Source organism: Lygodium microphyllum, chromosome 2, assembly GCF_053477565.2.
Source record: "Lygodium microphyllum isolate KBCC chromosome 2, Lygodium_microphyllum_v1.1.10, whole genome shotgun sequence".
NCBI lineage: Eukaryota > Viridiplantae > Streptophyta > Polypodiopsida > Schizaeales > Lygodiaceae > Lygodium > Lygodium microphyllum.
In genome coordinates, this window is record NC_141136.1 from 59615007 (window position 1) to 59637481 (window position 22475).

A 22475-nucleotide genomic window follows, 5' to 3' on the forward strand; every position below is an offset into this window, starting at 1 on the left:
GTGGTGTGTATTGTTCAAGTAGACCAATGCGTATCAATGTTGCAACTCCACACAAAGCATTGGTTGTTTCATTGCAGACAACTACAAAGGCTTCATATCCATCACAAGCATACATTACTCCTCCATTTTCTTCACAGACATTTGCAAACAACAATGATCAGTGAACATGCATCTAACATTTTTCAGTCCCTAAATGTAGTTAGGGACACAAGAAACTGGCTATGAGCAGTCTATAAGAAATGTATTGGTCAATTGTGCACTTTCCCTGTTGAAGGAGGTTACGAAAGGACATTCTTCTCTAGAAAGTGAAAATGGAATTTTGTGATTGGGTTGTCAGTCCACAGGAAGATGACTTGTTTGAAGTGATCATGCTCGTCAAGCACTACGTTTGGACTTTACATATGATTTTCACAAACTAGACCTATTTTTGGCATCCATGATGTCTCAGGAGCCTAGGTTTTCTAAAGAGTCTGATGCAGATAGTGATAGCAAACCGGTTTCTTTCAAACATGCCCAAAAGTTTGTCACAGCAGATGACACTAATGTTGAACCTGCTAGCCTTGATACTGATAAAGGTCATTCTAAATATTCCTCACCTTTTTCAGATGGGGAAGATCACGTTTCATTTTGTGTCAGGTTGCCATCCTAAAAAAGAAGAAGATCAAACTCTAAAACAAATGAGAGTTTCTTGGGGGATGCATGTCTACACGACCAAGATGTTTTGGATCATTGTCTCAAGGAACACAAATCCTGTGTTGATTACTAGGATTCTGTGAGACCTGCATTTGTTTCTATCAATATTGAAAGCTTTTCTACTAAACTACAGGAAGGGGCACAGAGTATCCATACTATCTCTCAAGCTGAACCAGCCCCATATGCTGTATCAACTCACATGGATTTCAAAATTAGGATTCAGAACATTATGGATTTCAAAATTAGGATGCAGAACATTATGGTAACACTCTTTCTATCTCCAACTGAGATTAACCACACAATTGTTGCAACAATTTATCCCTCCACTTCTAAGTGCATTAATGCATGGGAACACAATTTTTGATAATGAGTGTGCAACATATTCTATTGCAAAACTTGCATTAGGAGATGCTTGTAGGATGGTGGGGCAGGTATTGAGAAAGAGGATCATGATGTAGCTAGGGCTAGAACAATGATGCATACCCTTTCGTGTTTCGTGCTTCCAGCACAAGCTCTCTCTCAGCCCCTAGTGGCAATCTTTGCTAAAATTTCGTTTGAGAAGATAAGAGTCTAGGCACTGGCAATCTCTTGAACCTTACGGTTGTAGCAAAAGCATACATTTTGAATATGAAGATTATTAAGAGGACACCTCTGTCTGTTTGAAATCTATCGGAGACTGGGAGCATTCAATCGGAGATTGGAGATGCTTGAAAGCTTGCAGACTACCACAAGTGGGAGATATGAACATCAATAGAGAGAATGTAAGAGCGTTCTCAATGCTCCACAACGAAGCTATTCCTATGAAACAAAGGCTTCAAAAGCTTCAAGGTTTGGGAGTTTCCCTTATTGAACTATGGAATCTGAAGGATACCCCTTCAGTAGAAGAACTTGAGTTAGATTAGAGGAAATGTTAAAATTGTAGAAGAGAATTTAACAAGCCAAAGGCCACTGAGGGCTAGCCTGACACCACAAGTTCCTTGTGGACGTGCAAGGTTCTTACGGGTGAAATCCTAACCCCACACCTTGCTGAATTGTTGTTCCGAAAGATGGTATCTGTAAAAGGAGAAAGCAGGCTAGATTACATTACGACTTGATTGATGTCATGCAAGCTGTTTTGTCTCTTCTGTTGCAAGGAAAACCATAATGCTCTGGTGGATAATCATGTTCAATCTACCACAGAATGCCTCTGTCCATCCTGACATTGTATGATCAAATCACTGCCTAATCTTCTTCATGCTAGCATCATTTATGTGCTGCTTGGTACATCGATTCATCTTCTAGGAACAGTGATCTCACTTTAGAGAGGTGGATTGTTGAGAACCCTAGCTAAGGTTCTTGACACATGGAAAGCATCAAAAGCAACAACTTCAATGGTCCTTCACATGTTGCTTTTTCTAATTTCTCCCTTTTCTGTTTTCGGCTATCTTCGACACATGCTAGCTTCTCAACTCTTCTTCCTTGTCATTGTTGCAATGTCTCTACTAGTGAACTTCAAAAATGGTATGTATCTCCATGAACTTGCACGAAGATCACAATCTTCGTGCTGCAAAAGCATACTTCACAAGCATGAACTTTCAAGCCTTGGAAATCGTTCTCTTCAATGGCGATGAAGTAAGAACTCCTTGGAAATCCTGGTCAGGGTATAATCTTTTCACAGAGCAACAAAATGGACCTACATCTGCACACTTCTAAAAATGGAAATGACAATAGCTCATCTGGCTATACGCATAAGAATAGGTGAAGAATGAATAGCTTATGAACCCATGACTTCATCCAGAACATGATTAGAGGGACCTCACAGGCTGATTGTGTTGTCTCGATCATTAATTCTACTATTGAAGGTCTTGAGGCTAGTACCTCCTAGGATGACCAGACTCATGAACATGCTCTGTTGGCTTTTACCCTTGGTGTGAAGCAAATGATTTGTTGCTGTAAGAAAATGGAAGGAAGAAGGGGATGATATCCTCCATGGAAGCTTGGTAGAAAAGAAAGAGGGAGAAAGACTTTCCCTGAAAAGCAACAGTAACTATATTCTCCACAAACTCCTATTACCACTATTTTAAGAGAAATGCCCTCAGAAAATGGCCTGAAATGACCAACAAGTTGCTAACTTCAATCTTCCTACCACCAAACTTGGTCCAAGACTCCAAACTTGGTACATCTTGCTCTTAAATCTGTGTGACTAAAAAAGGCTAATTGAATGGAATGTTAGCCAGTTGGATCAAGAGCCTATGACTCTGATACCAATTGTCAAGGACAGGAATGGGGAGAGAGAAAGAGGAGAGAGAAGAATGTAGAAGGGAGAGAAGAAGAGAAGCATAAGAGAGAGAAAGAGAGTGATGAGGAGAGAGAAACACAGAAAAGGAAGGAAGGAAGCCATGAAAGCTGGAGAGAGGGAGAGAAGATGAAGGAGACTTATTATTATAATCTGATGGTAAAAAATCCAATCCCTTACACCTTTTATATAGGCTAGTGTAGTTGGTATTTTATCCTCATTATTTTATTTCCCTCTTTTATAAGTATTCAACTTAGGTTAACAAAGGCAACAAAAGTAAACAAGAAAAAAAATATTAATAAAAGTAGAAAAATTTACATCAACAAAGGATGTATTACAAAACATATTTAAAATATGTTAAAAATAATAATATAAACAATAATTAGAGAAGTAGATATTAGTGTTATTTTCTACAACTTCTATGAGAGAGAGAGAGAGAGAGAAAGATAAAAAATTATTTGAAATTATAAACAATATTATAAGCACAACAAATACAACCAAATAAAAACATATACTAACTGAAATCTTGAAATTATGTTGGCAAAGGATAGATCATAATTTTAATTACAGAAAAGAACTTAAAATTTTTTAAAACATATAAAAATAAAATTATTAAACTTATATTGTTAGTAATAAAAATTATTAAATCAAAACAATATATTTTGATAAAAATATGTACTCTTTATTGACAAAGATAACAAAAATAAAGAAAAAAATTATCAATAAAAATTAAAATATATATATCAACAAAGAATATATTTCAAAACATACCAAAAAAAGTTTTAAAAATAATCAATCCATAAAAAACTAAGATGCAATGAGAAAGAATATGTATATATATATATATAAAAGAAAAAAATACTATAATCACAAAATTTATAAACAAACAAAAATATATACTAATAACAACTCCATAAAATTAAATTGATGAAGCATAAATTATAAATCATAAATAATAACAATAAAAATATATATATATATAAATTTAAAGGAATCAAATTGCTAAAGGATGATTTATAAAATAAAAGATAAGTCTAAATATAAAGATTATAGATTATAAATCATTAACAATAATAAAAAAACGTAAAAAGTTATTTCAATAAACATTAAAAAAACCATTTTAATGAAGGATGCATTATAAAATTAAACATAAGTATAAATATAGTTATAAATATAAAGATTTAAAGAGAGAGAGACTAAGAGAGAGATCTTGAAAAATATAAAAGATAATATAATCACAATAATTACATGAATAACAATACACAACGGGGCAAATGGCTAGTAACCCTCATGCCACCAAGGCCATGCTGGATACTGATAATGGCTCTCAGGGTGCGCCTCAGACAAATGAACAAACAAGCTCACCTCGTTTCATCCAATTAGATTAGCTCCACCAAGTTCGGTTGTATAAGTTTCTCGCTTGTAAGTCAGGGTAGCCTTGTAAGGCTTATAAGTCATGTGGTTGATAGATAGGGGCAGGATCCCCAATTGTACATACTTACCTTTTTAATATTTCACGTCCTCATCGAAAAAATAATAATAATGGATATCAACAAAGAAATATAAAAAAGTTACATTGGCAAAGGGTGGCTTATAAATCTTTAATAATTATTATTATTACAAATATGAAAATATACATTAATAAAAATATTTAGAAATCAAATTAGCAAAGGATGAATTATTAAATAAAACATAAGTCTAAATATATATCACAAATCATCAACAATAAAAAACTTTACAAAATATTTTAAAATACCATATTAGAGAATGATGTATTATAATAAATATAGAAAAAAGATGAGCATATATAATATATATATATATATATATATATATATATATAACCATAAACAATAAATAATCACAACATCACAATGCATAGATAACAAAATGAAAACATGCACTAATAAAGAGTATTAAAATTATTCACAACAATTAAGCCATAAACCAAGTTAGGATATCTCTTGACCAATTTGCATTGCATATCACCACTATTTAACATTCAACACTGTGTGATGTATGATGCCTGATGCACAAAGTACATAGCAAAAAGAATCAAATAAAAACATATATAGAAAAAAAAAGTCAAATTATAGATTATATAACAAAATACAAATGCAAACATGAACTAAACATAAACATAAATAAATAGAAGATGAAGTTGATGGAGACAACAAAGTGTAGTAATTGCACGAAAAGATGAATCACCATTGTTAATGTAAGATGTATCGAGAAACTATTTACATCTAAATTGATTTTATGTATGTGAGAGAGAAAGTTATTTTTAATACATTAATATATCTAACTATAATGTATATTTTGAATATATATATATATATATATATATATATATATAGAGAGAGAGAGAGAGAGAGTCACTTGCATATTGCATTGCATTGCTTGGATGATGGAGGGCTTAGGGTGTGGAGGCATTGACCTTGATCTGTGGGTGAGTGTCTCAAATTGTGGGATGGACGCATGGACTGTGGGGGGTCAACTTATGGGTGGGTGGCCAAGGTTGACAAGAGTGGATTGCAAGGGGTCAATTTGCAGGCGAGCGGCTAGGGTTTATGAGCACACAGATTGCAAGGATCAAGTCTTTGGTGGGGCCACAAGTAGAAACACGTGCATCCCCTCCCTTGCAACAAGATCTTGTGTAATATACGCATAGGATTAAAAAGCCCCTTCTATAAATGTAATCATGTATCATATATACGCTATTAAATAAAATAACTATTTTGTTGATCGCACGTGGTAATAGGTACAGTAGGTGTGTGAGTTCCATGAGATCATTAGTTCGGTTCTTCTGAATGAGCAATTTGCAATGTGTAATCCATGGAGATAAATTATACCCTCTGGTCGATTGGAGTGGCATCCTAATCTCTCTTTTCTTTTTTGGAGAAAGGCTTGAATTTGAATTTGAAAGATGCCTCAAGGGTATGCCCAAGGTTTGAACTCACACACCCACACACTCAAAACACTCGAGCTACAACCCCAATGGCGACGTCTTAATTTCCGAGTAAAGTGCCAAAAAGAACAAAAGGTAAAAGTAGAGCTTTTTGACGGTTCATATTGTCGTAGAAATATTATAATTTGTATATACTTTCGATATATAATGTTACGCACGAGAGAGACTGGGAGTCGGGAAAGCTGACTGCTCCACCCAAAGAGAAGTTTATGGGCGGGCCGCGGGGTCGGGAAAACTGGGCGATAGGTCATTGCTGTGGGCACAACCGAGGGAGAGCCGACGGTATTGCAGCACGCAAGGCGGAATCTGGTTTTTTTATAAAACGACTTGGCGCCATTCATCTCTCTCGCATCATCAGCTCCTCGCACAGGCATTGTTGTGTTTTGCTCCTTTTCAGACACTCACCTGCCTCCATGGCATCGGCTCTCTATTCGATTGCCCTCTCGACTCCTTCCTCCCACTTCTGCCCCTGCATCAACCCCCCCGCCTCCGCCTCCGCCGCCGCCGCCGCCACCGCCACCGCCACGTCCGCGTTCGCCAACACGTCCTCACCCCCCTCCCTTTACGACGTCCTCCACCTCCCCAAAACCGCCTCCCCCGCCCACATCAAATCCGCCTTCCGCCGCCTCGCCCTCCAAAACCACCCCGACACCGCTCCCTTAACCGATAAGGAGGCATGCACGCAGAGGTTCCTGCAAATCCACTCCGCCTACATGGCCCTCTCCGACCCCCACACCAGGGCGCGCTATGACCTCCAGCTCTCTCTCCAGCACTCCTTCCAATCAGCCGGAGATAATCTCAAAACCAGGTTCTCCAAATCGGGAAATTCGGTGTCGACGAAGCAGTACCGGCCTGCTTCTTCTTATTGCTCTCCGCGAAGAAGCCCCCTCTCGTCCGGACGAGGAAGGAGCTGGGAAACGGATCAATGCTGGTGTTGAGGATGAATCATCAGAGGTGGGATTCAATTCCGCTTCTGTTCCTACACGAAGGAGAAGGCTGAATCCCGATTCTTTCCAAAATACGGCTGCAGCACAGGAATACCCGCTCGCTTCCCCTTCGGGTAAGGCCTTCCTTCGTAGGGAACTGGCGCTGGTTTTTCTGGGCACCGAGTCTCGACCTTCTTTCGGAAAAGTATCGAGTTTGCCACCATTTGAACAAGTGATTTCCGCCCCACTGTTCACAAAAAACCAGCCTTTCCTGTATTTTTCCCCGGTTGGATTTTTTAAAAACCGGCTTTGTTTTGATGAAAACCCATTATTTTCGGGGCGTTTCTAGTTATAATGGTCATGATGCCACACACAAGTCACAACTAGACTTTTCCAATATCTGGCAAGTTAGCCCTTTTAATATATACGAGAATGCTGCCAAATTCAAATCACTTCTTACACATCCAAAAAGTAAAGCAAGTAGTGCATGTGACAACACCTTAAAATCGGTTAATGCTATAGTTTTTAACCCAAACATTAATTATATCTTAATCTCTTCCTTTTTTTCCATTGGTTGGGGAAAAAGTTTTTCGTACACAATGCAAGTCCCATCCCTCTCTCAAAAAAAAGTATTATGGAGTTTGTTAGCTCAAAGCTATTGTCCACGCTATGGATGCTTTCCATGTGTAAATGTTTATAGACGAACTACCCCTACTTAAAATAGTAGATCTTATCCACTCAAAGGCCATTTACACACTAGTTTTTCAAAAAAGACACTTGAACCAATATTTTTATCAATCGATGAGGTGAAATATTCACATCTCCCCTATTGAGAATAGACTTCATGGTAAAATAAAAAATGCTTGTTTAAAAATGTGATATGAAATAAGATTGTGCATACAACATCAAAGTGATTTCAATGGATGAAACCAAAATGCTTTGAGCTCTAACTTTAGAGAGAAGCCTAAAGGGTACCTTGAATACAACTTTTCCCAAAAAGGTCCTTCAAGATGCCTAAAATATTTTGCTCATAAGTTCTAAATAGAACATCATCACCACATTTTCTCTCCTCTGTCAATACCTTATTTCTATGCTTGCACAAACTCTTTTATCGCTACCACATTCCATATTTTCAAAGATTCATCATCAAGGGCCCCTTCGTTGCCAAAGAGAGTAGTCTTCACTCCAATTGGTGCCTTAAATCTAGTTGTGTGAAGCCTCACTTTAACTTTATTACAAAGTCTTAGCAACACTAAAGTGCTAGCATAGAAAAGGAATTGTTTCCTTCTACCTATAGTATGAAGCCTTAAAAATGGGAGATAGTTCTAAACCTATTTGTCCTTTGTTGGTAGCTTCCTAGATGCAACCTTCCACAATAGTAGATTAAGTATGTCCTCTTCCATGGTCCAATGATTCTCTTTTTCCATATTCTCCAAGAATGTCTCCAAAAGTTCCTTCAAGTATTCCTTTTCCATAAGAAACACGTGATTAGATGAATTATCAAACTCATCCCTATTTTTTAGCTTCAAGGAATCCTTCCCTTTGAAATTTTCGAGGTCTTTTAGGACACTATCAAGTGGCATAAAATGTTGAGTGGGTGAGCTCTCTTGATGCTTCTATAAAACTTGTTCCAACCATCTTGCCTCCTCCTTATTGGTTTGTTGAGCAACTTCCTTGGTAGATTTGCACTCTTCCTTGATTGGATCCCACATATCAATCCATTAGAACCTTTCCTCATCAAATAGGGTCTTAGAAAGCTTGAGTTCATTTACTACAAGATGGAAGCAGTTCCAAAACACTCCAAATGACCAGGATTAAAGAAATGTCTACTTTTTGTCATTGCAAGAAGTCCATTTGAGCTTGTTAAGCATTAACATCTAGGGATCTATAAGAGCTTGACTACCCTCGATGTAGGAACTCCAATTATTAGTTCCAAAGTTAAAAGCTTATCTAACCAATTGAGATTGGGCCACATTGCTCCAACCATTTTACTCTTGAAATACACTCTCTAAGAATAACCACCCAATGTTGGGGGTTTCCAGAACACTAGGATAATCTTCTAGCTTTAAAGAGCAATGGCTCACCTAGGCCCCCATTACTCTTCAAGAGGGACACTATCCCCTAGGATAAATAGTGCTATTTTGAGAAGGAGCCAACAATTCTATAAGAAATCCCTCAAAAACTTCTCAAGGTATAGCCAATGAGTCACGATAAAGGAGTACTATTGCCACAAAAGAGACCGAGGTTGAAAGGATTCTAATGAGAAACACCAACTTGCCAATAAAACTTAGAGGAAAAGAATTCCATCTCTTAACTTTCTCATCAACCTTGGGAGCCAACGTGTTGAAACCTTCACTTGTGATAGCAAGTATCCCTAAAGGACAACCGAAGTACCTAAAAATGTTACGAATTTTTAGATGTTTCAAGCAATATTGTTTAAGCTAGGGAGGAGAATCATCATATCCCATGATTCCTTCCTTTGATCATAACCAAAAGAAAGATGGTGGCAAACAAATCTTGAATTTTCGGAAAGGATTCAATGTTCTCTTTATTTTCCTTAACAAGATTAGAATTGTCACTCACAAAAATTTGAGAGCAAAATTATGTATCTTCCATGATAGGGAGCCCATCCAAGCAGCCCTTATCTATATTCTAATCAATCATCCTAAGTAGGGGGTTCATAGCTATGACAAACATTAGATGGAAATTGTTTAGCCTTGCCTCAAATAACACTTGAGCTCAAAGCTGTGGGAGAATAAGCCATTTACACAAGTAGATATTGGTGCATTAGTGAAGAGTGTAGCAACCATGAAGTAGAACTAGTTATCAAAGCTCAAGGCATGCATAATTGCCATCAATAACCTCCAACTAATGAGATCATACACTTTATCATATCAATGCCCATTTTGATTAGAAAAAATTATCCGTGTCGTTCCATTGCTAAATCCATGGAAAGTAATAAAACTCAAAATGGCATCATGTAGCTTATGACCATGTACAAACCCATATCTCCCTTGATGTATTGTAGGAAGCAAAATTTAATTGAATGTCTAAAGCTTTAGCAACTACCTTATACCAAGCATTTTGTAGATCCTATCTAAGGATTTGGGAACTAGCTTAATGAATCCTTCATTCATAAAGCTCCATAACTTCTACATGCATGGGCAAAGTTAGATGTAAACTATTCACATACATTCCAAATTGCTACATAGACCATAAAAGGGATCTTGTCAAAATACAAGGGATTTTCCCTTCTTCATCTTCTTGATTACAAAACCAAGATCATCAATTGTAAAGGGCCCACCAATGCACAATGCAACATCATCTAAGATTACCTTCTCACATGGCATGGAAATTCCTTTAGATCTTCTTCATACCTCTAATAGGATTCTCTACTAGAGAGGTTCCAAGAGAATAGTAGAAGCTTAGAGATGTCTCATAAATCCTTTTGCAAGTGACACATTGTCATGGTAGGTGACCCCTTCATCATTATTTGTCATAGAGTCATGTCCTCCTTTGCTTATTCTTTAAAGTGTGAAGAAACAATGAAGAAGAGCCATCTCCCATCTAGTTTCGAATCCAATTCCCACCTTGCTTGCAATTGGATCTTGGTATTGTCAACTCTAACCCTATCCTAAACTTTAAGGACATCCATCAACATGTTATAAGAACAACATCATGATGTTGCAAAGCTATGACATGAAGAAGAAAACTTCAAGCTCTTGAGGTAGCACCATAGATGCCCTTCTAAGTAAAGCCTTAGATACTCTTAGCTAACCTTAGCACACTCCTACAATTTGTCAAAACGACTTTTTAGCATACCACTTGCTCTAAATTAGGCCATTTTAACCTTTTTAATAAAGCAAGAGTCCTTTAAGAAGGATGTGTTTAGCCTCCACATGGCGAGCCATACTTCATCTACTTCAAACATGCAAATCTTTCAACTAGGAAATGATCAAAATGCATCCTATTGTAAATTAGTTTGAGCATGGCATCGGGGCCATCCACAAACCCCCATGATTGGCATAAGCCCTATAAAGTCTTGTCACATGCCGTATGCCATCTTTATGTCTATCATTCCAAGTAAAATTGTACTCATCAATATATTTTGCAACATGGACTACATCTATTAAATAAGAGAATCCAACTTTACTATATAATCTACCTTGGGTAGGTGGACTAAAGCTATAAGTATCACTGGAATGATATGCTAATGCAAGTACTAACCATGACAATAAGATGAATGCAAAAACGGACATCTAGCTATATGAGTTTCAGCTCGTGTTGAGCTTGATATCTCAGCACTCCCCTTCAAGCTCAACTCCATGACCTATACTCCAAGTAAGCTTTAAAAATACCAAAGTTTTCTTTCTCCTAGGGCCTTGGTGAAAATATCTCCAACTTGCTCCTCTATGCTTACATATATGATATCAATATCACCTCCCAAGTCGCACTATTTGATGAAATGGTAATGAACCTCAATGTATTTCATGTGTGAAGCATCGAGTTCCTAGCCAATTGTATGATACTTATATTGTCATAATAAATAGCAACTCTCCTGTCTATTTGTATCCCTAAATCATCAAGTAGTTTTTGCATCCAAGCTACCTCACATGTTGCCATAGCAGCACCCCTATACTTTGCCTTTGTACTTGATAATGCAACTGTGGTTTGTTTCTTATTGCCCCAAGCCGCAGCCCCACTCCCAAAAGAAAATACATAGCCATAAGTGAACTTCTTGTCAGATACAATGGCTGTTCAATTTGCACCAATATAACCAAGTAACTACATCACCAAGTTATTCTCATAAAAGATGCCATAATCCAACGTGGCCATAAGGTACCACAAGGAGTGTCTTGTCCAAATGGGGGTTACAAGGTACTTGCATAAATTGACTCTCAAAGCCAATTGTATAGTTATAATCTAACCTAGTAATAGTAATAAAGATCACCATGTTTCTATATATTGTGGGATCCTCCAACACCTCACCCACATTTACTCTTAGTTTCACATTCTAATTCAATAGCACCACTGAGATTGACTTACAAATTAATCATACCATATTTCATTAACATATTTAAGATGTACTAGCTTTGTGAGAGCCATATCCCCTAAGATGTTCTTATCACCCCAATGCCAAGAAAGTACTTCAATCCTCCAAAATCTTTCATATCAAATTTCTACTTGAGAAGACTCTTCACATGCTCCACCCCTTGAGAAGACTCTTCACATGCTCCATCCCAACCATCAAATCATCCATGTACAAGGCAATCACAAGAATGCCCCTATCACTCAGATGGCTATAAAGCGAGAGATCTACATTTTCAACATGAAAACTAGTATAGACAAGATACTATAGTATCTTGTCATGCCATGCTCTCGGCGGTTGTTTCAACCCATACAAGGCTTTGCTAGTCTACACACATGATAAGAGTGAACCATCCTCTCATAACCTTATGGCTACTCCATGTACACTTCTTGCTAGTCACCATGCCAAAATGCATTCTTTGCATTTATTTGATGCAAACTCCAACCTTTTGCTACAACCATTACAATGATAGCTCTTACAGTTGCCATCTTTGCCATTGGAGCAAATGTCTCCTTATAATCAAGTTCATAAGTTTGCATGACCTTTGGCAACCAATCTCACTTTTTACCTAGTCACACTTTGAGCTGCATTATGTTTTACTTTGTAAATCCACTTACAACCTATAGCTTTCTTTCCCTTAAGTAGTGTTACAAAATCCCAAGTCTGATTTACATCTAAAGTGACCATTTCTTCACCCATGGCTTTCTCCCAATGCACATGAACAATAGCTTTCTCAAAACAAGTGTGCTCAACTAATTTTATAACCTTCACCATATATACATAATGATGAGCAATATAATCACCTTCACTTAACATGAAAAAGGCTAATTAAATTTTGAAAGCATACAGAATAAGAGAAGTCTAGTCTTAAGCTGAAAGGAGAGTAGGGTGCTTAATAATGAAGACATGAATGAATAACCTCATTGTTGTGGTATGTAATCTTGGAGAGATCTCTTATTACTCTTTGATTGTATCTTCTTGCTTTAGGGGGGGGGGGGGGGGGGGGGTGGTGGTGAGGGTGTGACCATTGTATAAATCTCTTCATCTCTTCATTCATCATCTTCTTCCTCTCTTTTTTTACAAGGTAGCTTCTCAAAGTATGTTGTTGACATTAAGATTAAATGCATCCTTGTTGTTGTTGCGAATCCTACGAACAAGAATCAAATCTATGTGGGCTTAATAGTGATATGTCGGGCATGAATGGCTAGAAGTTGACCATCACTCATGAGATGAATCAAGTATCTTTTAGCTGCCTCTTGGAGAGCAATCAATGCTTGGCTTGGCCATCACCCCACATTCCTTATGTGGTTCCTTGAAAAGTGTAACAAGCAGGATACACACCGACTAGGGTTTAGACACCCAGTCACACTGACCGGGGTATATAAGGTGTAAGAGTCCCAGATTAGAGTAACCAGTTATTATCAAGATCATAATCTTCACCTTTATCTCCAGCTTCCATATCTTTCTCCTCCCTTCTCTCCTCTTTTCTCTCTTTCTCTCTCGTCTTCTAGTCTTCTCCCTTCTTCTTCTTGCTCTCTTTCTCTCTCTTCACGTCTTTTTCTCTCTCCTCTCAGCTTCTTTAATTACAAGTGGTATCCGAGCTTCAGTCTTTGGTCCTTTTTTCCTTCCCCCTTTCTTCCTTTTCAAATCCCAAAACCCTAGTTACTTAGCTTACATGTACATGAACAGCAATAAGGACTACAGTTAACTTTAGCTTTTTGGAGCAAGCAGGAGCTATGGCTAGAGACTCAAACATATATGGATGTAAAATGGTTAAAATAGCAGGTCGTCACTTCTTTTCATGCAAATTTTAAGGGTTCCATGCCAAGTTTGGAGTTTCAAGGGTTAGAGGAGGACAAAAAGTCAGCCACTTTTTTCTCCAGCCCCTTTCTCTCTCCTCCCAAGCAAGTTGCCATAGCCACACAGTAGAGAGAACTCTTATTTTCTCCCAGAGAAACCATGGGAGTGCAAGACTGAAACCTTAGGAGCCTTCCCCACTTGCCCCTGACCATAGGCCAAACCCTTGAGAAGGGTCACAGGTCAAGAGAGAGCCCAGGGAACAGCCCACAATTTGTGGTGCATTTTGCACTACTATTCCCTCTTCTTCCTGCCTCCCCCTCTGCTCTAGCCTTCCTTCGCTGCTGCCCTCTAACACTCCAGGTTCCTAATCAGCACACTGATCTCCTCCTTCTTGATAATCTTGCCCCCAGGATTCAACCTCCAAGGTGGACAACAAAACTGGACAGTTTGGATAGTTTGGAGTAGCCATGGATTCTTCAAGCTAAAGCCATCTTTCACCCCGAAAGCTCAAACCCCACAAGTTCTTCAGCCCGTGAATGATCTCTCTTGCATGGAAGAAGACATGGAGGTTCAGCATGCAAGGGATCTTTGTGGGTAACCATGAAAGCTTCACTTGAAGCTCCCCATTTTTGAAGCTCAAGCTCAAGGACAAGCACAGAAGCCTTCCTCATTAGTAGGAGCATTCAAATGCCAAAGTATTCTTCCACAGATGCCCCAACCAACCGAACTTGGTCGATGGAGCAATTGGGCATCATGATGATTCATGATTCAACAATCTTCCCAAGCATTAAAGAGGTATGCCAATATGATCTTAATCTCTCAATTTATCCACTTGATGAGCTTAATCCATTGTTAAAGAGATTCAAGATTGCATAGGTTTAATAGTTCAATTCTCTTCATGTGCATGCATCATACCTCTTCCTGAAATTCATTGTGATGGCTGACATTAACCCTCATTTTGTCTTGTGATCTTGGACGAGCCCAAAATGAATAATAGCCATTGTAAATTGGGTGAGGTAGCAGCCAGTGAGTCACTAGACTGCCAAGGTAACCCCTACCCCAACCTTGTCATTCCTTGCATCTCATGAAAAGGCCAAATGTCTTCTTTCCATTGCATCTCATATTGATTGATTAATAAAAATGTCTGACATATATACTTCGACTGAGGAAAAAGGCCCTCCCTTACCACTTAAGACCTTGAAGCGGTGCACAACCTAGCCCGGGGGAAACTTTGCCCACCTCTTAGTGATCCGAAGCCCGATACTTGCATGCAGGTGTAGGTACTTCCCATGAGCTCCACTCCCCCTAATCCAATGATCCCTCTTGGACACCGCCACAATGCTAATGGCACCCATGTATGACACTTGAAGTGCATGCAGCCAAGAGAGATGTATGGCAACGAATGTATTTATGCATTAATGGTAGAGCCGATGTGTATACAATGATGCTTGGGATCGTGCTCAATATGCTTAGTATGATATTGTTGTTTCTGATTCGTCCCCTTGGACTATGCTCTATCCATGTAAGACCTTGGCAATAAGGGACATGACTGTTTCTAGTCACAGTCTTGTAGGACAGTCAAGTAGATCTTATTGCAGAAATTTATGTTTTGAATCTAGGAGTGAACCCTATAGCTTACCTCAAAGAGGGCTTTTCCCCCTTTTGTTTGAATCAAAAACCTCCCCAATCGGAGCTACAATTTGAAAGTTATGCTCATTTTTATGCACTAGGGTCATTGTGGACAGGGTGCAGACCGCTCCAAGACAGGCACAATAAATCCATTACAAGAAATTATAATCGTTTTTTGTCACAAAGGTTAATAGCTCATATCGAGGAGGACTTTATGCTCTCTGACTTGAGCCAAAAAGCTCATCAATCGGAGTTTCCTACAAAGAGTTACGCCCCTTTTACTGATAGCTGGCCCTGTGGACTGCATCTAGATGGCTACCCAAAAAGGCAAAAGCAAGGCCCAAGAGAAACTATAGAGGGAGATTAGAGACTCCCAGACCTCCATGAATGAGGAACCAAGTTTGGCACATGATTACCATGGTAACATAGAGGAGGAAATTCTTGAAACGGACCCGTATACCCTTCTTAATAACACCCTCTGTCACAGCATGAGCTCCGTCATATGGAATGACACAATGATATGGTCACCAACCACTGCCAAATGATGTCCAAGTTTGATGAAGCAATCAAGCACATGGCTCTCTCAAACTTGAAGACTCAATAGACCTTGGAGCAGCTCACTACTCTTGTTGCTCAGTTAGCGACCGCTTCATCCTAAGAGAAGACCATTGACTCTAAGCATGAGTCTAGACGTCCTCCACATCAGGAACTGTTTCATGGTCCATAGGGTATACTTGGCGCTAAGGGAATTTCCCCTTCTACCTACGAGATCGGTGAACCCTCTCATGCGCATGATGAGCCCCTATTGAATTGCCCCGTCCACCATGCAACCAACATCCCTTTGATGCCTTCTCCCATCCTTGGTCGGCCTCCCTCACTCTCCCTAGGAGCCCCCATGCACCCCATATGAATCAGCCCCATCAAGGATAATATGGTACAAATGGCTAGCCTGGAAATCATGGATAGCATGGTTATAATGGATAGCATGGTTATAATGGTTATCATGAATCTGACTTGGAGGAATGGACGTCTAAGTTGGAGTCCTACTTCAATATCTACCCCTGCACTGACGATCGGAAAATACTTTTTGCTTCTCTCCACTTGGAAGGATTTTCCCACACATGGTGGCGCTATATCAATAGAGAGAATTAACAGTTCATTGACTGGGAAGATTTTAAAATGCATATGGTCCAAGTTTTTGTGTCCCCTGTGGAAAAAGAGAAATGGGCAGGATGATGGTACATTCTTGACCAACGTAACCTCACTATACGTGAATACACAAATTAGTTCATGAACTTGATCATGTATGTAGAGAGCATTAGTGATGATGCTAATTTGCACAAGTATATCTATGGGTTGGAATCAAGCTTATCAGTAGATGTCATGGCCCAAAAACCTACCACATAGTTTGATGCAATGGAATTGGCTGAGAGATATGCAAGAAAGTACCGTAAGAATGCAATTTTTTAGCAAGGTGTTGGACAGCCATGGGCTCCTTCACGATCAGCCTCATACGGAGGTGGTTTTTGAGGCACTTCTATGCCCAATAACAACCCCAAGATACCCACTTACCCCGCCTTCCATGCTGAAAGAAAAATGGGCACTTTTGGGATAGCATTGGGATCTAATGCTGAGAATAAGTATGTTGAAAATAAACAGTCCACTGCATCACCTTCCCATGGGTCCAATATAGCCAACGGTTCATCTCCCTAGATGTTGTGAAGGAACGAAAGGAAAAGGGCCTATGCTTTAAGTGTGGAGATAAGTACACTGTTGATCATGCCTCCAAATGCCCATACAAGATAGCTAAGTTCAAAGTTCATAGCATGTATGTCATGGAAGATTCGCATACTAAGGAGGATGACCTGCCTAGTGATCGGGCTGAGCCTATGGAGGATGTTGATCATGAGCAGTTCTATGACCTCGAGGATGGGTTTCCCTTTGACCCGGGCGATGCTCCATCATAGATACTTGATTTAACATTCCACCCACCTCCCACTTCCCTTTGCTTGATCTCCTTGGACACTTGGATGGGTTCCCATAGCCCCAGCACCCTTCACATTCAAGGCAGTATCAATGGAAAGCATGTTTTTATCCTTGTGGATAGTGAAAGCACTCACAGTTTTGTCAATAAATCAGCCATTGATCAGTTGAAATGCACTCCTATGGCATTGCACCACCCCTTGAAGGTCCAAGTAGAAAATGGAGAAGAAGAAATCAGCACGCATGTATGTCCTACAGTTTCCTTATGCTTGGCTGAAAATTATGTGGCACTGGTTGATCTGATTGCCCTACATATGGGCCCCATTGACACTGTCTTGGGATGTGATTGGTTGAAACAATTGGGGAATATTGCTATGGACTTCTCTCAGCTTTACATGGAGTTTATGATGCATGGACAGCCTATCCACCTAGAGGGAGTTCAAGATCACGTGGATTTTCAACACATTACAACAAAGCAACTTAAACGGGAGTTTAAGAAATGCTCACAAATATTTTTTTTGCAATTAAATAAGGACAATTTTGATCATCCCTCTGTAGTATCTAATGATTTATCCTTGTAGGCCTTACTTGAGGAATACAATGACCTATTTCACATGCCTACGTCCCTTCCTCCCAAGAGACAAGTGGACCACCCACTTGACCTAGGGCCCCATTCCAAGCTAGTGAATAAACCCCCTTACAGACTCTCCAAGTGTGAGCGTGAAGAGGTTGCAAAGAAAAACAAGGAGTTGTTAGAGATGGGTTTCATTAAACTGAGTTCTTCCCTCTATGCATCCCCTATCCTCTTAATCAAAAAGAAAGATGGCTCCTTTCGCATGTGCATTGACTACAGAGACTTGAACTAAATTATAGTGAAGAACCGCTACCCCATCCCATGGATTGATGATTTGCTAGATGAGTTGAAACGGGCATGCTTTTTCACTAAGATTGACTTGTGCTCTAGCTACCATCAGATTCGTATACGAGTAGGAGATGAGGTCAAAACGGTCTTCAAGACTAATCCTAGACTTTATCATTTTCTAGTGATGTCTTTTGGGTTGACTAACGTCCCCACTACTCACCATGGCCTCTAACATCTATATGTACATTCATTTCACTAGAGCATTGTGCACATTCATTTAGTTAACATATTATTTTAATGTTGATAGAACCATGAAGTTACAGGTCGTGAGGTGGGCAATCTCCTTGCAACATGTGCAAGAATAATGAATTGAGCTTATATGTTCATGTGGCAACAATGCATCTATATCATGATATAGCTCTTTTGACTTTGGTAATATGTGGAGATTTTACATAGATCATGACTACAATAACATAATACAATGATTGTGGAAGGTTTTTATTAGTCAAGTCAAGAAGAAGAGAACATGAATGTAGGAGGTGAAGGGGCTATGCCAAATTTTGTTGCCTAATCAAGCTTTTTGACCATGTATTAGCTAGGTTGGGAGGAATACCTCTCAGCTCATCATAACTCTAAGAAAAGATATCACGGAATTCCTGAATCAATGACACATAGTCCTTCCTTTCTTCCAAATAGAGCATGGACCCTAATTTAATTAGCCGTGAATCATTCATCATACAAAGGTCCAACTCGATTACATCTGCATCTCTTATCCTCTCCTGATCCTCTACCCCTCTTAGATTCGCTACTTGATGACGTCTCACTACTAACTACATCCGCCAATGTATCTATCTCTGTAGAAGATAAAGGAAGCCTTTCACTTTGAAGAGATACAAGATAGGCATCTACTACTACACGTCTGGTACCTCTACCAAAGATCAATCGACTAGCAGGTATATCGACCTAACAGTCCACTTGTAAGATCCATGACCTACTTAGCAATACTTGATAGCTAGGCCACCCTGAAAACCTGATAACCCTAAAGTACAAAATGCATTCCACATTGACAACAGTCACATGGGCTTTAGAGATGCACCCTTCAGGTTTTCTTAAACTATCATTAGTCATTTGGAGAATTGTGGAGGCATCTTTATTTATTTCTAGACCTAGCCTCTCCATCAATTCTAAACTCATAATGTTGATAGAGGATCCCATGTCCACAATAGCATGATCCACTAATATTTCATCAACATATGCTTCTACTCTTGGACAATGCTTTTCAGCATGCTCAAACCAATCATCTTCTACCCATTCTATTTCCAAGGGCTCCACGATATGCCTAGTGTGAAAAATCTTCTTAAACTCTTTAGCACTCTGAGAGACAACTTGATCAAGTGCATGAGGTTTACATCTAGCTTAACTTTGCAAAGAGAACTCACTAAATCAAATTCATGATAGCTAGCAAGAGCTCTCTTTTCCCGCCAAACCATTCTCTCCTTTGGCCTTTGAACAAGCTTTGGTGCCTCTTTCTTGGCTTTTGCCTTCTTCTTTGACAATTTCTTATCCCTTTTAAGGTCAATTTTACTATCAATGGCTTTTAAAGGTCTGCCTTCCATGTCAAGTTTAAGGACTTGTGTCCCCTTATCATCTTTCTTAGGGTTTTCCTCGACATGTTTTACCTTGTCTTTGTCACCGTCTTTCCCCTTTTGACCTCTCATAATAACCCGTAAATTAGAAGCTTCAGTGCCTTTGACACAAACAACTTCAATAAGGCTGACTCCACTGCCACTAGGCAGCTGTTCTACAATAGCTTTCCCCTCTTTGTAGTATTTGTTTTGGTTCCCCATCTTGCTAGAGATTATTCCCTTGGGCTCAATGTTTAGTTGGACTTGGCTGTTTACTTTCTTGCTAGAAATAACTAATCTTACTCTAACAAGTACTAGCCAAATGGCCAGACTTCCTACATATGTCACATTTAACATTTGGACAATTCCTAGGGAAATGTTGGCTACCACACCACTTACAGTTGAATCTTGAGGGGGCACCCTCTTCAAGGTGTCAAATCCCTATCAAATTATACTACTTCTTAAGTAAATTGAAATCAATAGCTATTTTCATATATTGTCCGATGATCATGTCACTATAGTGCTTATCATATCCTTAACTTTGCCAATGACATTCGAGGCACTTGAATCATAGTCATGATCATCTACCTGTCGTTCCATTGGCCTAACCACTTGATTAGGAATTGGATGTTGATACCCTGGAACAACATTAGGGTTTATTGTTTAGCCTCCAACACTAAGTGGAGCCATTTGACTAGCCAAAGGCATGGTTACACTCGGAGGAGCTGGCAACATGGGTACATTTTGAATCATGCTTCCTCTCCCATATTGAAAATACTCATGGGCATCCCTTGACCTCCATTTGACAATGCTAGAGTATTTCCAATACCTAAACTCAGATTCTAGTTTTCCTCAGAGGTATAGGCCTCTTGTAATCACAACTCTACCTCCTCTACTTGTGTAATAGCCATATCAATATCAACGAGAGAAACACTACTCAATTGCACTTGAATATTAAAGTCTAGCCCATGCAAAAATTATTGCAAGTGAGTGGCAGCTGGAATAGGAATATAGGTTTGCAACTTATGAAATACTTCTTTTAGTTTCTTGGTATAGTCTCGAACATTCTCGTGAGGTTTTTGATTGTTACATTGAGAACACGTAGCCAATACTGACCTCCCCTTTCAAGGGCACACTCTCTATGAAAGGCCACAAAAAATAAATAAATCATAGTTATGGTTCCAACCTCTAGGCTCTACTATCATACTACAGCTCGTCCTTTCAAAGTCATATTAAATAACATCATCAAGTGTCCATCTTGGATTCGATAGTTGAACATTAACTTTTGGAACTCATTAATATGAAGTTTTGCATCTTCCTCTGTTAACCCATTAAAAATGGGTAGAGGAAATCCTAAGGCTATCAAGTTTGGCATTTCTATTGGGATTGCAATGGATTGCGCCATGTGACAATCAAATTTGGTAAAGGAGTTTGAATGATGGAAACTATTACTCCACTCAAAGTGGGCTAACTAACCAGGAGAGGAGAAGTACTATAACTTCCACCTTCTCCTAATGGACTATTCGTGGGACTAGGGTTACTAAGACCTGCCCCTTGTAGGGATATCAAACCACTTCTTTTTGCAGTGAATATCTCCTAATAATTTTGGCTTACCATCTAGCCCGTTCTTTCTTTCTTTTGAAGCTTGGGTTGATGGTCTTTTGAATCTATCTCACTACTTTGGGCATATACTAATAAATTGGTCCCTATGGACTGAGATTCGAAGACTGTCGTTTATTAGCTACACTTGACAAATGCACAACTAAACTCCAATTATTAGCTGCACCTAACAAATGCACAACCTATTCGAATCTAAAAAGGGGCATGACACTAGCTCTGTGGCACTAGCTGAATACACAAACCACCCACCCCTCATGGCCTCGCAGCCAAGAGTGTCTAAGGAGTATACTGCCCTAACCTCTAATATAGAACTTCGCATTTGCATGAATTCTAATCCAAAGATAACCCTTCCCACACTCCTTAGAGGGGAGTCCCTACATATATCAGTGTAGTACACCACGTAAGCACAAACAAAGGGAGTGCCCCTTGGCTAATTGTCGTGGTCCCACTATGGCTCTCCTACACCTCAAGGATTGGCCCTAAGATGTACCATGAACACATAAAGCACGTACAATACATGCTCTACTCTTTTAATGAATCGATCCAAAAGATAATAGATATTCCTTGCTAAATACTTTCCAAGGAACGAACCACTAAGCCTACATCTTAGGGTACCTCACCTCCTCAACATAGGTCATTGCTCATAAAAAACAATTGTTGTGCATCCAGGATGATATCATGTTTTGCATGCAATGCAATTGTGTATGATTTATAGTCCTCAAAAAATTTTCCTTATTGTAAAAGTGCAAAAACATGTATTTTCACACCTTACTATAAACGAGATTGCTACGTTGCCTAGCCAGCATCGAGCATGCTTGTACAATTGAACCCTCTTAATATTAAACCACATATGACCTATATGCCATGCATCATTATAATTCAACGTATTATCAGTCCTTAACACCCCCCTTCTCCCTACTGCTTAAGGTTATGCATTTGGTGGTAGGTTTAGAGAGCGGTTTTTAATATATTTTTCTTCATAAAAGCAATAAATACCCACTTTAA

At 39.1% G+C, this 22475-nt stretch overlaps 1 protein-coding gene across 1 annotated transcript; it reads left to right on the forward strand.

Moving 5' to 3' along the window:
- Window positions 1-6287: 6287 nt before the first annotated feature.
- On the forward strand, window positions 6288-7316 carry LOC148039785 (chaperone protein dnaJ 11, chloroplastic-like). The gene has a single exon (XM_087665578.1). It carries the CDS (start codon window positions 6350-6352, stop codon window positions 6872-6874), a length of 525 nt encoding a protein of 174 aa, XP_087521704.1. The 5' UTR covers window positions 6288-6349; the 3' UTR covers window positions 6875-7316.
- The last annotated feature ends 15159 nt before the right edge of the window (window positions 7317-22475 follow it).